General features: G+C 49.5%; 1 protein-coding gene across 1 annotated transcript in view; it reads left to right on the plus strand.

Moving 5' to 3' along the window:
- Positions 1 to 291: 291 nt before the first annotated feature.
- The window catches only part of SPOCD1 (SPOC domain containing 1), a 35,307-nt gene continuing 19,611 nt past the window's right edge, over positions 292 to 15,987 (plus strand). Inside the window, exons 1-6 of the mRNA XM_090058285.1 lie at positions 292 to 453; positions 5,668 to 7,390; positions 11,219 to 11,272; positions 12,578 to 12,709; positions 14,009 to 14,131; positions 15,140 to 15,245. Coding sequence (XP_089914411.1) covers positions 311 to 453; positions 5,668 to 7,390; positions 11,219 to 11,272; positions 12,578 to 12,709; positions 14,009 to 14,131; positions 15,140 to 15,245 — 2,281 coding nt within the window. The 5' untranslated portion in view covers positions 292 to 310. The remainder of the gene's footprint in view (positions 454 to 5,667; positions 7,391 to 11,218; positions 11,273 to 12,577; positions 12,710 to 14,008; positions 14,132 to 15,139; positions 15,246 to 15,987) is intronic.

Here is a 15,987-nt window from a genome sequence, read left to right on the forward strand (position 1 = left end):
CTCCTGGCAGCGCACGGGGGAACAGGGACTCCCCCAATACCCGCTGATCCCCCCTGACCAGTTTGTAGCAGGCCACAAGGTCCCCCCTTAACCTTCTCTTGTGGAGGCTAAACAGGTTCAGGTCCCGTAGCCTCTCCTCATAAGGCCTGCCCTGCTGACCCCTGATCATACGAGTGGCCTCCTCTGAACTCTTTCCATATCGTCCATGTCCCTCTTGAAGTGCGGCGCCCAGAACTGGACGCAGTACTCCAGCTGCGGCCTGACCAGTGCCGCATAGAGGGGGAGGATCACCTCCCTGGACCTGCTCGAGATGCATCTGTGGATGCATGACAGGGTACGATTGGCCTTCTTGACTGCCTCCCCACACTGCCGGCCCATGTTCATCGTGGAGTCAATGACGACTCCAAGATCCTTTTCCGTCTCCGTGCTGGCAAGAGGGGAGTTCCCCAACCTGTAAGTGTGGTGCCGGTTCTTCCTCCCCATGTGCAACACCTTGCACTTATCAGTGTTAAACCCCATCCTATTCTCCTCCGCCCACCGTTGCAACCTGTCAAGGTCAGCTTGTAGCCTATTGCACCCTTCTAGTGCACCCACATCCCCCCACATCTTAGTGTCATCAGCAAACTTGAACAGGGTGCTTTCTACCCCCTCATCCAAGTCACTGATGAAGATGTTGAACAGTGCGGGCCCGAGGACCGAGCCCTGCGGAACCCCACTGCCACATGGTGGGGTCCCCGTGCCTCCCCAGATGCAGAGCATGGTGAGGTCCCCATGTCCCCCCGTGCAGAGATGGTGGGGTCCCTGTGTCCCCCAGTGCAGAGGTGGTGGGGTCCCCATGTCCCCCAGTGCAGAGCATGGTGGGATCCCTGTGTCCCCCAGTGCAGAGATGGTGGGGTCCCCATGCCTCCCCAGATGCAGAGCATGGTGGGGTCCCCGTGTCCCCCAGTGCAGAGATGGTGGGGTCCCCGTGTCCCCCAGTGCAGAGGATGATGGGGTCCCCATGCCTCCCCAGATGCAGAGCATGGTGGGGTCCCCGTGCCTCCCCAGATGCAGAGGATGGTGGGGTCCCCATGTCCCCCAGTGCAGAGATGGTGGGGTCCCCGTGTCCCCCAGTGCAGCGGATGATGGGGTCCCCATGCCTCCCCAGATGCAGAGCATGGTGGGGTCCCCATGTCCCCCAGTGCAGAGATGGTGGGGTCCCCGTGTCCCCCAGATGCAGAGCATGGTGGGATCCCCATGCCTCCCCAGATGCAGAGCATGGTGGGGTCCCCGTGTCCCCCAGTGCAGAGGGTGGTGGGGTCCCCGTGCCTCCCCAGATGCAGAGCATGGTGGGGTCCCCATGTCCCCCAGTGCAGAGATGGTGGGGTCCCCGTGTCCCCCAGTGCAGAGTGTGGTGGGGTCCCCGTGCCTCCCCAGATGCAGAGCATGGTGGGGTCCCCATGTCCCCCAGTGCAGAGATGGTGGGGTCCCCGTGTCCCCCAGTGCAGAGGGTGGTGGGGTCCCCGTGCCTCCCCAGATGCAGAGCATGGTGGGGTCCCCGTGTCCCCCAGTGCAGAGATGGTGGGGTCCCTGTGTCCCCCAGTGCAGAGGATGATGGGGTCCCCATGCCTCCCCAGATGCAGAGCATGTTGGGGTTGCCACCCCACCCCACCCCACCCTGAGGTGCAGAGGGTGGAGGTGCCCCCTCATTCCCCCCTCACATGCGGAGCAGGGTGTGCCTCGGGCAGGACGATGAGCCCTCTCCATGCCTGGCCGCGCAGCACGACTGGTGCTACAGTCAGGCTGTGTTTTATCCCCGTGGGGTGTGCGTGAGGGTCCATCAGCTGCACGTGATGGTGCACAGAGCCTGCCTTTGCATACACAGCATGTGCTTGGCACGTTGGGGTTTCCGGGGCACGTGTGGGTGAATAAAATCAGACAGCATATATAGGCATGTGTTGAATGGCACCGGTTACGGGAGCAGGTGTGGGTATGGAGGCGTGGGCACAGGTGTGAGTAACAGCTCACGGCTGTGCAAAACCTTGAACGTGTGCACGGTGCTTTAGGAGAAATACGTTGACCTCTGGGCATCTTGGGTGGAAAGAATTAGGGCAGGAGGAGAGGGCTGGGGCCTACGTTAGAAAGCAGCTGCCGTGAAGTGAGGGGGCTCTGAAGAGGGTTTGGCCAGGGGAGAGTCGGCGTATGCCGTGCACAGAATCCGCCTGGAAGCGCCAAGCGCAAGAGCAGACGAGGCAGCGGATGCCAGGCTGGCAGAGCCTGGGAAAGCAGCAGAGAGAGAGAACTCAAGAGGTTCAGGTAGAGGCAGCTGTTATCTTTGAATCCAGTATTTCCCTTCAAATGATGCGGCTTGCGGAGAATAATGGCTTTGTTACTAAGCTACGTGGATTCGGTGTCTGTTTTCCAGCGGGTCTGTGTGTACGTGCTGTGGGGAACGCGGCCCGTGCTCCAGGACTTCCGAAAAACGTCTTTGTGCCGGTTCCACGAGGAACGAGGCAAAACCAGATGCAATCGAGGCTTGAAGAGAGCAAGAACCTCGGGCAGTCCATTTATCCTAATGGAAAATCAGAGCTTTCGCGTGTGGCAGTGGATTTGGTCGGGCTTCTGGCCTGCTTGACTAGGAAAAGGGAGACCAGAAGTGCTGATACTGCTTATTTCATGTGCTGAGATAAGGAACCTGCACGCCTTGTTTTGTCCCGATACCTTACCCTGTGCACGGATGTTTTCTTTAAGTGAACTGCCTGCGTTTACTATTGTTTTGTTTCTCCAAGGTCGTTATTTTTTCTCTTTCTCTGTCTTAAGTCTAAATACGTGTGTGAACTTATAGAGTTCAAGAAATCCTTTGAAACAGACACGTGGGCGATTCCTCGCTGTATGGCGTTCTCCCTGTAGTCACAGTATAGGCCTAAATAACGAAAAGCTGGCTCTGTCACTTCTGATTCAACCACAACGTGAAGTTTGATTTCTTCCACACGTGTCACCGCTTGGAAAGATCCGGCGGTGGGAGCGCCAGGGGGGATGGAAGACGTTGTCTCTGCCTGCCTTGCGGATAAAGAGTCACAAGGCGAATGCTCAAAGCTTGCTCCAGAAGTAGACGGTGAAAACAAGGGGCCATTGAACACTGAAGGGTCTTCGCTTGGCCCTGGGAACTGTGACAAAGTCCTGCCGACAGAAGAAGCGCTTAAGGAAAAAGCTGCTGTTGCTGAAGAGGCTTTTGAAAGCCCTAAAAGAAATGGCGTCAGCGGTGATGACAATAAGGGAAGCAGAGCTGGCCCAAGTGAAGCCCGCTGTGTGAACTTGCCACACCCTGATCAAGCTTTAGATGAAGATAATAGCGGAGAGCTCCAGAGCGCTCCAGAAATCCCACTTCTTGAGGCCTTGGGGGAAAAAAGAGAAGTTGTGCAATGTAGAAAATTTGGAAGTCCAAGGTCCTGAAGAAGCAGCAACGTTGCAGGAAACAAGGTTTCCCGGTTCGGGAGCTGTCAGAACAAGTGTGTCTTAACTGGGAAGGAGCCACAGTGAAAGCATTGCTAAGTCCAGTAGGTTTTTCAGGGCCTGTTTCCATCTTCCAGGAGCAGGGAACATCCAGGTCACCCAATGGTCCTGATCCAGAAAAGGAGGAGGAAGAGCTTTTCAGGTTTCGGTCGAATTTTTTTTTGCCCTTTGTCCTCTCTAGCTCTTGAGAACGTAAAGGAAAATAAAGAGTTCATTAGCAGACTAAGGATCCCCCATTGCCAAAACTCCCTAACCCACCCAAAGAGACCACTACCCACCTGCCGTACTCTTTTACAGCCCCCTGGACTCTTAACCTCGTCTCCCTCTCCCCTCATTGATATCTTCCGTAACTAGACCTCCTTCCATTTTCCAAACCCTCCCAACTCTCTCTGAAGGACAGAACGTGCAGACATGCCTGTGTCTGAAACCATTTGCTTCAGTGAAAAGCTCTTGAGTTGCATCCTTCCAGTATTTGTCAGACCCCATTTCTCCATCTTGCAGACTGAGGGCTGTCACAGTGAAATCACATTTCTTTGCAGATTTTGGATGCGGGAATGCTTGTGACACCCAGCCCCACATTTGGGGAAGGGATTCTCACCGTAAGTCCTGTGAAGTGTGAATTTTGCCTTATTTCTGCCCATTTTGAGACTCCTGTATGTCACATGATTGGAGCTGGTTGGTATGAAGCCATAGTTGTTGCTCTCTGTGCTGGGGACATGGAGAGGGAGCAGCCTGATTTGGGTCCATGGGATCTTGTCTGCCTGCCCTAGTATTTATAGCTATCAGTTGTTTTTCATGGGGCCTCCTCCTTCTCACTGCTTTTTTGTGACTCGGTCGTAAGGGTCGGATGACTGTTTTACAGAAATAGAATTGGAAAATAGGTGTATTTTCAGGGACTTGAACAGGGTGAAATGGATTCACACTTAGGCAGCTAAATCCACTTCTATGTCCAATAGGTAGAATAGATTCTGGCCTTAATTCTGTAATTGTGTAAGTTGTCACGATGCCCCGACCATGACATAAAACTTGATCGAATCACTTTGTTGCCCCTGGGTCTCATGCACCTGAATGGGGAAGGGCAGGCAGAGGGCCCTGAGACTCCTTGGTCTGGTGAATCCATGAGAGAGAGCACTTTTGTGGTGGAGGAGGTCCTCAAAGTGGACTAGAGCAGGCCAGCCTTTATGTTTCCCCAATTCCCAGCTGAGGCAACTAAGGCTTAGTTTACTGTTTCATTCTTAAACAATTAAAAAATAAAGATAGCAAATAAAAATAAGCATGAATAATTTATAAATAATGACAGTAGTTATGCATCCAGCTTATTTAGTCACCTGAATTATTCATCCTCATTGCCGACTACAATTTTGTAGCACTCGGTGATCGTTAAGGGCCATATGCCATCTCCGTTCAGCTTCCGTTCATATCTGGGAGCTGCGTGCACGTGGACTCAAGAAGCATGTGGCTTTTTAAATACAGCAGCAACAAAGGTACATGATGCAGCCCAGGTTTGCAGGAACATCAGGCAGTCTGCAGGTGCTGGGTACGTTGCCATGATCTCACCGCCTCCGAAATGTGTTACATCTTTGAATGTGCTTCAGCTGGCTGTCTGTGGTTCGTCTTGAGGCAGTGGCGGTGTCACAGATCGTTCTTGGCACCGTTGCAAGTGCCTCAGCCAGCGAGTGTTGCTTCTTGATCAGCTGAGGTTTAAATATAGGTCTCAAGGTGGAACAAAAACCCAACCTGAAATAAATATGAGCAATTTTAAACTACCTGAGAGTAATTGTTTTAGTACAGATAACTTCCGTTATGCACCATTGGTGTAACTGGCAGTCATAAATGTGTGATGTCATAAAATCTTCGTGAGACAGTGGTGAGTTTGGTCTTAAAATAAGAAATGACATGGGACAGTGGAGAAGTACGGTAGCCAGGTCTGCAGAATTGACCTGGGTACTTAAATTCTTAGGGGCAGACCTGGCAAGGCACGGGCTATTTTCAGTCCCATTAATATTCAGTGAGGAATCTTGTGAACCCTTTAGTAACTTGGACCATCTTAATTCTTCACAAATAGTGTTGATGAGGGGCAGCCAGCATCTCTAATTGTTAACTTTGGTTTTAGCACAAGTGTTTCTGAATTGTCCAAGCAGAAAGAAAACATTTTTCTTTTGTTTCCCATCACAGCATTCACACCACAGCTGGCTACGACCCGGTTGCAGGCGAGAGAGTGGGAGAAACTCCTGTTTCAGATGAGGATGGGAATGATGAACATTCAGCAGTTTCTTTGAACGTGGTCAGACAGAGCAAGGTGCCATTGGAGAGGGAAGGCGAGATGTCTGGAGAGGGTTTAACTTGCAGCAGAAACTCTGATGTCAGAGAAATAAAAGGAGAAGATACAGATTTTAAGGAAGAGATCATTACAGCTTGCGGGCCTTTGGGAAGTCCTACGAGAATGTGTGGCAGGAACAAGATAAGCCTTATTAAGCCAAGTTACGTAGTCTTGAATGATCTCAGGGACGAGTTAAAAGAAAAATATGGATATTCTTTAATGAGCTCAAGTCGCAGGAGACTGTCATTGAACACCCAAAAGGAGAGAGAGACTGCTTTCTCTGACGCGTTACAAATCACTTTGCGTAGTGGTTTAGAAGAAAGCAATGCTAAGAAACAAAATGGAGTCCCCAACATCAAGACAGGGGTGCAAAATAAGAATTTAAACAGCGCAAAGATCATGGAGATCAGTAGGTCAGAGAAAGGAGTCACTTCCACAGGATCGAAGGGTATTGATACGGAGATTCACTGTGCTATTGAAGAAACCCAAGAAGAAGGATCACTAGTGGAAATGGACTCTCCAGATTTTTCAGGTATGTGTGAGCAGGGCATTTTCGCTAAGCTGTCTCTTCTGGAAGACGGGCAGAAGAGTTCCTCGGTGGATGCGTTACATATACCGGAGGTGTGGGGAGTACAGCCGGATCCTTCCCCTCTCGCCAGCATGACCCCTGAGAAAGAGCAGGAAAAAAATGGAAAGGTAGTTCCCATTGAAATGCTTATGAAACACTGGAACAAAACAGATGGGGAATTAGGGAAAGTTAACATATCTGATAGCTCCCTAACAGTGGGGTCTAATAGAAAGGGATGTGATTCCAGATGTTCAGGAGGAAACCGGACCGGTCATATTAGCCAGTCCAGCAGAATTGTTCCGGCACCTGAGAATACTGTTACAGCTGAGGATTTTAGGAGAAAGCCAGCGGAAGGGACTTCTGCAGATCTATCAGTCAACAAGACTCAGCATGTGCTTGGTAACAAAAAGCCATGCAAAGCAAGTTGCCTCCTCCCTGCTCATAGTGATGAAGACAGAAATATCACAGACTGGGAACCCATTTGCGTTTCATCATCCCGCATGGCAAAGCCCGAAACTCCTGTGAAGTGCGAGCTTTCTCACACGACGGAGAACCGTCTTGCCCCAGTGGAAAGCCCAGCGCGGAGTTCCTCGGAGGAAGCTGAAGAAGTCTTCCACGAACAGCCAAATGCAGAAGAGCAGAAATCCTGCAACCAAAGAAACTTCAGACCCAGCCGGGAAAGCGATGACGGTTCTTGGTTTCTGAGCGAGATTGCAGAGCAGTTGGAGGCTGCGTGTGTCAATGCTGAGCACAAGTCAGTGCAACAGGACTCTAGAAGGGAGTGTTTCGGTCCTGCTGAGGTTGCTGTGCTATCGCAAAGCACGGAGGTGTCTGTGTCTTGGAGAAACAAGGCCAAGCCTCGCTCTCCCTCTGGCATGCAAAGCAACAAGTACCGTGAAATAAAAAGCAAGGCAGCTCTTTCTTCCCTGAAAGAGGACAAAGATGGAGAAATTAGCAGTGTAGGAAAGAAAGTGGATCCTGAACCTGCCCAGGAAACGAGGCGTGAAGGGGTAGGTTTATAAATAATATTGTCCCAGGTAATGGTCATGGGGAACCTACAGAAAATAGAGCAGCTTATGAGCTTAGGCTGCCTTGGCTTTACTGCAGTTGGCATCTGGAGCTAAGAACTCGGGTTAGCTTGGCCTGGATTATTGCATCTTCCTGGGGGTTGAACTCGTGATTCATCTGTATGTGTCCTGAGAGCTTCCGGGGTCATAGCCCATGATTTTTGCACTGCCATACCCTAAGCTACGGTGTGGAGACAGAGGCATCACCCAAAAAAGAGTAGTGAAGACATACCCTAGTCATCCTCCCCTGCCCTGCTTGACCGGAGCAGTTGTTCACTCAGTTGCAGGTGGAGCGTTGCACGCTTGGACCAAGTGTGACAAAGATGAAGGGTGAGCATGCTATAGATCATCAGAGATCAGAACTAGCTTACAGGCTTCAGTGGAAATTTTTTCTCCAGCAGGCAGTACCAGCAATACAGAAAAGATGAGCTGGGCATCTTTCACCAAAGTGATTACTCTAAGTGGCTGCTTTGAAACGTTGTAATTTAAGTTTGTCAGTTTAAAAGCAGTCGCTTAGCTGGAGCCAGGTTGTTTTAAAAATATGCGTCCACATTTAGAGAAATGGTGTTTGTGATTCAGTCTGTGGCACTTTGGTCCATGTGTCCATACCCCAGCTTAGTGCCACGAGGTATTGTGCCAATGGAAATGCTGTATCTCATCTGAAGGAATCAGAACTTGTGGTGGAGGCGAGAGCTGTTATTAGACCAACTTGATTTTTGCAAAAATGAAAGAATTTTTTTTGCAAAAATCGAGTTGGTCAAATAAAAGATATCCTCTCTACCACGAGTTGTGATTCCTTTTGCTTCTGGAGCAATATGGCTACAACCTGGATAGGTCATCTGAGATGCAAAACTGGTGTTCCAGCTGCTTATGTATGCAGGGTTTAAAGGAAAAGAATAGGTTTCTTAGTCCCGGTGTTTTCACCATGTTCTCAGGATTGCTATATTTTACCTTCTTAAAATTTCCCCTGCAGTTTCATTTGGCTGTCTTTTCCCCCTTATCCTACACCAGTGGTTCTCAACCTTTTTAGACTCAAGGCACCCTTTGCTAGATCCAAAACAGCCCTTGGAAAATGCCATCTCTTGCCTTTCACTCTGTTTATGCCTACTGAAAACTAACAGGGCAAGTCTCCTGTTGCAACAAAACTCAAAGACCAGAGCAGGTCAGAATTACACTTTAAATTCTTATCTGCAATCTTTGGTTTTAGTTTGTGAATTTTGGTAGCATGCCTAACAATGCTGTTAGGTATGTGGTCGGAGGGGACCACAGTGGATCATCGTGCCCGACCCCCTGCCCCTGGCAGGAAAGAGGGCGGAGGTCAGATGACCCCAGCCAGGTGGCTTGATGGTCACCTGGCTGGGGTCATCTGACCTCCGTCCTCTTTCCTGTCAGGGGCAGGGGGTCGGGCACGATGATCCATTGTGGTCCCTTCCAACTCTACAGTCTGTGAATCTATGAATGCTAACATTGCTTAGCACCCTGTGGCACCCTTGAAAGGATATCGAGGGCCCCTGGTTGAGAGTCACTGTCCTAGACACTTGTGCTGTGCTTTGCTAAATGGTTGTCCTGGTCTGCCCCAGACGGTGGTGGCATTTCTGCGGTGGCTGGGGTGATTTCTGTAGGTATGGAGAGCAGCGCTCTTTGGGAGGAAACGGGTTTTTATTCAATTCTCCCTTTTCCTGGAGAGACTCTTTCCTTGCCTGTTCTCGAAATTGGGTCTTTTCTCTGCTGGAATAAGATGAGGATTTTCCTTCTTGGATTTCTTCCTGTTTTTTTCCAAATTGTTCCTCCTCTGTAGCGGTTGTAACACGTTTCCTTCGGCTCTAGTCTGCGGACAGATGGCTCTTTTGTTTGATTGCTGTTACCAAGCTACTCTGCATAGTTTAACTTACATCACGCTCCCTTTGAAAACTTCAGTCTCAGAAGAGTGGAAGACTGATTCCAGAATTGATTTGTTTTGACCTGTTTTCCTGCATTCTCCTGCACGATTGTAACTTTGGCATATGCTTTGTTCCCCTACCACTGTGACGTCGGTGATGGATTTGCAGGTCTGCTGTGCTTCACATGTGCTACATCATCTTTTTAGGCAGTAGAATAGAAAAGTATTTCTTTCTGTAATACATACAATGTAGAATTAATTTGATGAATAATGCGTTGAAAAGGAGAATTTGGTCCCAGGTATCGAGAAGTCCCTGCCGACAACACACACAAACAAGAAACATTTGGACGCTTATGTTGCTGGGATCCTTTGACCCCAGCTGACTTCCTGCCCCTTGGGCAGAGGGCTGAACCCGATGATCTTACGGGGTCCCTTCCAGCCCTGATGTCTATAAAACCTATGCAATCAATAAAAATTGAAAACAACAAAAAGAAGAGTCCATGCTATGTTTAGCCGTTTTCTACCCAGTTTTCTCACATTCCTGGTAGTGACTCATAAAACCTGCTGCTTTGTGTTTCTCCTGTTTAGCCCGAGGGCCTGGTTGTGCAAGTTGTGAACATCTCCTTGAGAGGGTCTGAAACCCTTCCATATCCGTGGCCGTGTGCGCTGTGCTCTTTACCGGGAGGGACTTAGACCCCGACGAGAGGTCTTGTCTGCATTGTCCTGAGTTAAATGACCGTCAGTTAAGTAGAGACACTTAGCACATTTGTTAAGGCTGGTGTCGACTCTTCCCAAACGCTTGCTCCAGGGTACGGCTGTTTGTAGTCGATGCCCCGCTGAGCCCTAGGGTAGGTGGTTCATGGAAATTCGAAGGGAGCCTGAACTCATGGCATACATGATGCTTCTGCAAAAACCCCCGCTTACAAAACCGCACCTGGCTAATTTTCAAGCGTGGCATTAGCTGCAGCAGGATCAGAGGCAGATCCACGGCATTTTGCCTCACCTGGGAGACAAAAGAGATTTCATCCCGGTTTTTTCTTAGTAGAAAACCCGGTAAGCAATCTCGCCTCCCCAAAACAACCCATCACTATAGCAACTGCTAGGCTATGCCAGCATACAGGCATAGATATGCAAGCACTAATATAAATGGAGCTGTTTCGGGGGCAGGAATACGTTCGGGTTTGGCAAGGTTAAGAAGTTAGAAGCAAAGGGCATATTTATGACTCTCGGTCGTGCTGGGACTTGTTCTGGGGTTAATGGAAAAGACGAGGTCCAGGGCATGCCAGTGTAGATGAAAGGCAGAAGTGCTTACCTGGAGCTAGATGGAGCTGAGCGTGCAAGTCTCACAACCGCAGAATGTATAGCTCTTTGGATCGTCCCTCATCTGTAAGCGCCAGTACGTGCCACATTATTGAAACATGAGAGAGCGCTGTCTCCTTTGAAGAAAACCTGTTTGCGGTCTCGGTGAAACAAGTTGCATTTTGCTGGTGTGCATGGAAAATGATCCTCTCCGAGGCTGCAAGAGACACGGGAGTAAACCTTCTTGGGGCTGCTTTGCCTATCACCTGAAACACCGGTGGCACGTCACTAATGGCACGGGCAGCCTCTTGCGTATGGCACGTGGTGATTGAAGTGGCCCTCGGGGGGGTGCGGGGCTCATTTTGGCACGCCTGCCGTAAAGGTTGGCTCCCCCCGATCTAAAACAGCACTTGCCGCTCGCAGCTCTGACCTGCCCCTCGTGGAGCTGGGCCCTGTGATGCTGTGTCTCATGGTTTGCGGCGGGTTTGTTAAGGGCCCGATAGCAGAGTGGCTTCTTGCATGGCACAGCTAACAACGGACTCGAGTGGGTTCAAATACGAGTGCGTAACCTGTCTCTTCTCTTTCTGTCCAAGGAGGAAGAGGACACTTTGGTTCATCAGCTGAAGGGCGTGCAAATTGTGTGTTACGTACGTTTGCCTTTCCAGTATTATTATCTTCTTTGCATTTGATTCTTCAGTGAAACCAGTAAAGGCTGATTCATAGCGTCATAGAAAATGAGGGTGGGAAGGGACCTCAGGAGGTCACATGTAGCTCATCCCCTTGCTCAAAGCAGGACCAGCCCCAACTAGATCATCTAGGCCTTGTTTCCAACAGCAGTCTGAATCACCCAGATTTTTCTTTGCCATTTGCTTCCCTGAGCTTGCTGCCCCGCAGCCAGCTCCTTTCCTCAGAGTTGGGAGCCAACTAAAAAGAAAGCACCAATCTGACTTGACAGCCTCTCTTCGGTGCATAACAGCACTTGAACAGTTCAGAAACCTTGATGCATTTTATCATCCTATTACTACAGTGATGATAAGGTTGCTGCTCAACAATCCTGCCATTCTGGGGGTAGAGGACCCCTTGGGAGCCTCTGGGACCTCCTGGGAGCCAATGCAATCGGGAGCCAAATTGAAATCACCCACTGGGGAAGAATGAATTCAGCTACCTTCTCCTTCCAAAACTCAGAGGATGAGAATAATTCATTTCCCTCTTCAGAAAAAATGCTTTGCCAGTCAGTCAGAGGAGGGGGGACACGGTTGCCCCTTGTTCCCACTCCAGTTGTTCGTGCTGTTGGATAAACCCGAAGGGGAATGGCTCCTATCACATTTGAAAATGGTTGAGATTTCAAAATGTTTTTATATTCTTCGTTGTGACAAAATCAAAAGTTTTCCAAGTTTTTGGCAGAAAATGAGAGTGATTAAGGACAAAGGATCAGATGCCTGGCTTTCGTGCATTGCCATTCTGCATCTAAAGAACTCGTTATATGGAAAGCGCTGGTAGATGATATGCCTGTGTGCAGAGGCGAGGCGGTGATGTGGACTAACGATTGCCGATCATTTCCTTTCCCTGTTCTCCCATTCCTCCCCTGGGTGTAACAGAGGTGCCGTTCACCTGCTCCCGGCCCTACTATTGACAGGCTTTTGCAGCACGTGGGAGACCTGTTGCTCACACTCAGGCCCCGAAGCGTTCGGGATACTTTTGTGGTTCAGCAGTGACTTTCTAACCAGTTCAAGAGTGGTTTTGCTAGGCCCCAGTGGGAGTCCTGCCTAGCACTTGTTGCCTAAAAGGACAGTGACAATCCAGGGAAAGGACGGCAGGGCAGAAACTGGATGGGCCCTGGAGGGTCCAGCAGAGATGTGGCAGTCCCCCATTGTGGGGCAGCAGGGAGGTTTTCTCAAATAGTTATTTTCTAGCCAATTCTCTGTTTTAAATTGTTTTGCTTTTTCTTTCAGAACATGTGTGGGTCAGTAGTCAGACTCCTGGGAGCCCCCGGCAAGGCCCATAAGACAAGTGGACTGAAGAGGCTGCTGGAGCTGGAGGGTTCATCGGCTGGTGAAGCATGTGTTTACCGCTCGTCCACTCCGGTATTTCCCTGACACCATAAGAAAGTAACACACCACGTGGCTATGAGCAGCCACAAGAGAGGAGTTGGCAGGAGATGGATGCTTCCTCTCTCTGGCAGTGGCTTGAATTCATGTTGTTAGTGCTTGGAAACCTTTCCACCTCCAGCCCTGCCTGGGGTGCGATTTGACAAGTGTGACAGAAGAGCACCATTGTCTAATTCCTAAGAGACGGGCATTCCTGGGTGAAAAATCACCTCCATAGTTGGTGGCCTTGCTGTCAGAGAAGGAGTTGGGAGTCCATTTGTGCTCTCCGGTCTGTGTTGGGTAAAGCCCTTCCAGAGAGGAATAGCAGGAGCAGGTCAGCCTCTCTTTGTCATGTAGCCCGGGTACCGGTAGCAAGAGCAGATGGTGACCTGTTTTTGGTTTTTTTTTCTCAGTGAAAGAAGGATGTTAGGAAACCGCTGTTGAAGCAAGGCTGAAGGAGACAGATTCTCAGCAGAGGCTCCTAGATGAACAGGACTTCTTCGTACCTGATCAGGGTGTGAGATCTCCAGGAGATCTTCCTCTGCATGCGTGGAGTAGAGCGGAATGGGCCCAGAATCATCCCTTTTCATCTGTTCGGGGGTTATGTTTTAGGGACTACTGAAAGGCCATTTTTCCAGTCTCAGTGGGACAGGAATAACATGATCCATCTCCTCCAGTGTCCTGGCTTGAACAGTGGCCTCTGGAGGCTCTTCAGACATTTCAGAGGCAGGCATAAGAAGCCTGCTCTAGAAAGAAGTGTGCTAGTTTTCCCCCCTCATCAAGGTGTCATCCTAATCCATAATAAAGATTGGTTCAAGATGTGAATCATGAGGTGCTTTTTGTCCCCAGGCTCTTTTTTGTTTTTTTGGCATTCATGCTGGGGTGTCTTGCTATCTTACAAATGCACAATTTTTTTTTTGAATCTTATAAATTTCTTGGCCTCAAAAACATGCTGTACCTAGTAGTCCAGCATTTAACTACACATTGCATGAAAAAGCCTGACCAGTAAATAATGGTTTGTGCCGAGTGCTATTACATGGGTTCAACCCCCTGTTGGTGTCAGTGTGGTGATGGCAGCCTGCCTCCATTCGGAAAGGAGAGGATGCCTCCCGTTGTCCGTTTGGCATCAGGAACGGTGACTTCAATATGCAGAAGTCAAGGAGAAGTATGAAAATAGGATTGCTCAACGTGGTTGCAATAGGGGCAGGTAGACCTAGGGGACAGTGAGCGCTTCTTTGAACACTTGTTTTCCATTTTGAAAATGTCTTGGTCACTGGTGATGTTTTTCTCTTTTAGAAAATGTCTAAGCCGAAGTGGGGAGTGACCAGCAGCAAGGCTCCGAGGGGATGTAAGAGAGCGAGGCTGGAGGGATCAGAGCATATGTCAAATGAGGGAGCTGCTGATTTGCAGCCTGCTCAGGTATTTTGCCTTTCACAGCATCCTCCTCACCTAACCCAGGGGGAAAGGGAGTTGGGGACAGCGAGGAGGTGGGGACGTCTGTGATTTCCCAAACGCAAATTTAAAGTGAAGCACAGAGCGAGGACCCAGAAGGCTGATCGTGTGCTCTTCTGCCTCTTACCTCAAGATCGTTTAGTTTGAGTCTGCCCAAGGTCCCTAGCAAACCAAAATTGTTACCAGCTGCTGACTGTCACGTGATGCTTTTTGTCATCTTAGAACAATGCCTTCACAGCTGCAACCTCAAGGACAGGGGGTGGAGGGGGCTTGCACATTGTATTTTGGACCATGGAGCTGGCTGGGGGGAATCCAGTTGAATGCATGTGCAGGAAATCCCAGTTCTGCTTGAACTGGCCTTGCTAATGGACAGGTGTCCTGTTGCAAAACAAGGATATGATGCCACTGTTCAGGTATTTGGAAGGTATAAATAGGAAAGAGAGGTTGTTTTCAGTAGGAGAGAAACAGTAAAACAAACAGCAATGTGCTGACACTACCCACAGTCTCTCAAGATAGAGACTATGAACAAAAGATACTCTAAGCAGAACACTGAACTGCGTTTGGGTGTGTAGGACATGGGATGTGTAGTTTAGGGGAGGGAATGAGTCACCAGCAGATTAGATAAAATCCCAGCTGGATTATTGCAGGGGGGAAATCCTGGTTGATAATGGGCTTGTTGACTTCAGAAGTCTCTTTAGACATGGGAGCTGTCTAGGGCTGAATCCTGCGGTCTTTACTTTGGCAAAACATACATTGATTTTAATGGGAGTTTTGGCCTTGTGAAGGTTGCAGGTTAAAAAAAATAGTAATTCAAAGGAGTGCCTGATTAGGGTTGGAAACGTGCCTGCAGTTAGGTACTTACCGTTGTGTCGCTGAATGTTGTGCTAGCGAGAGTGATTGTGCACATCTGTCATGAATTCTCCCATATCCTTTTGTCGTTTCATCCCCTTTTTTCTTATCTCTTCCTTGCCATAGAAGGAAATTAAAGACAGCGACTATAATGCAGCGCTGCCTAAGAAAACAAAGCGGCTCCAGAAACCGTATGCAGCACACATGCTTTGGCAAAGGCCTTTGAACTCAGGTAAGCTGTTACACACTGAAACGCAGAACAGGTGGCCAGACAGCCTAGCCATTGTGTTCTCACTGTTGTTAGCTGGGCTTGTTCGTGTTCTCTGTTGTGTTGCGTTTGGAGCCGGTTGCAAGCCTGCCAGAAAGGAGGTGTAACAGGTGGCAAACCTCAGAAGCTGCCGCTCAGCTGCAGGCAAGCAAGGTGATTGCAAGCCTGCTTAGGAAGACCGGCCGGCTGATACGGATCATGGGTTGGCCACAGGAAGTAAAAGGCTCCCAGGAAGGGAGGCTGGGGAGAGAGGAGGTGTGTAAGATGATGGACAAACACCATGCCAGAGTTACCTCTCTGAGATTTGCTTTGTGGGTTTAAAGGGCCAGACAGAGAGAGGAAGGCTGCGAGGCTGAAACCTGCAGCCCGAGACCATGTACTCTCTCTGGGCCTGAGGACTGAAGGGAAACCAGAGATTGGTTTCTATTCATTGTTTGGAGAAGCTCTTTTCCTGAATGTGAAAGGCTTGTTTGTGGTCCCTGGAGACAGACCCTCCAGGGGTATAATAAATAGCTGGGTTTTAATACAAGGAGGGCTTCTGAGTCTGCCAGAGGGAGTACACACAGCTACAGGGTTGTGTTCAGATCATCTTCTGCTTCCTATAGTGGCAGTCCATCCAGAGGAATTATTTCCATGTGGCAGCCCATCCTTCACAAGGACTGCTGAACAAGAGGGGTTTCAACTCGTTACGGAGCAAAAAAGAGCA

This window comes from Crocodylus siamensis, chromosome 7 (genome assembly GCF_052110815.1).
Source record: "Crocodylus siamensis isolate JL-2025a chromosome 7, ASM5211081v1, whole genome shotgun sequence".
Classification (NCBI taxonomy): domain Eukaryota; kingdom Metazoa; phylum Chordata; order Crocodylia; family Crocodylidae; genus Crocodylus; species Crocodylus siamensis.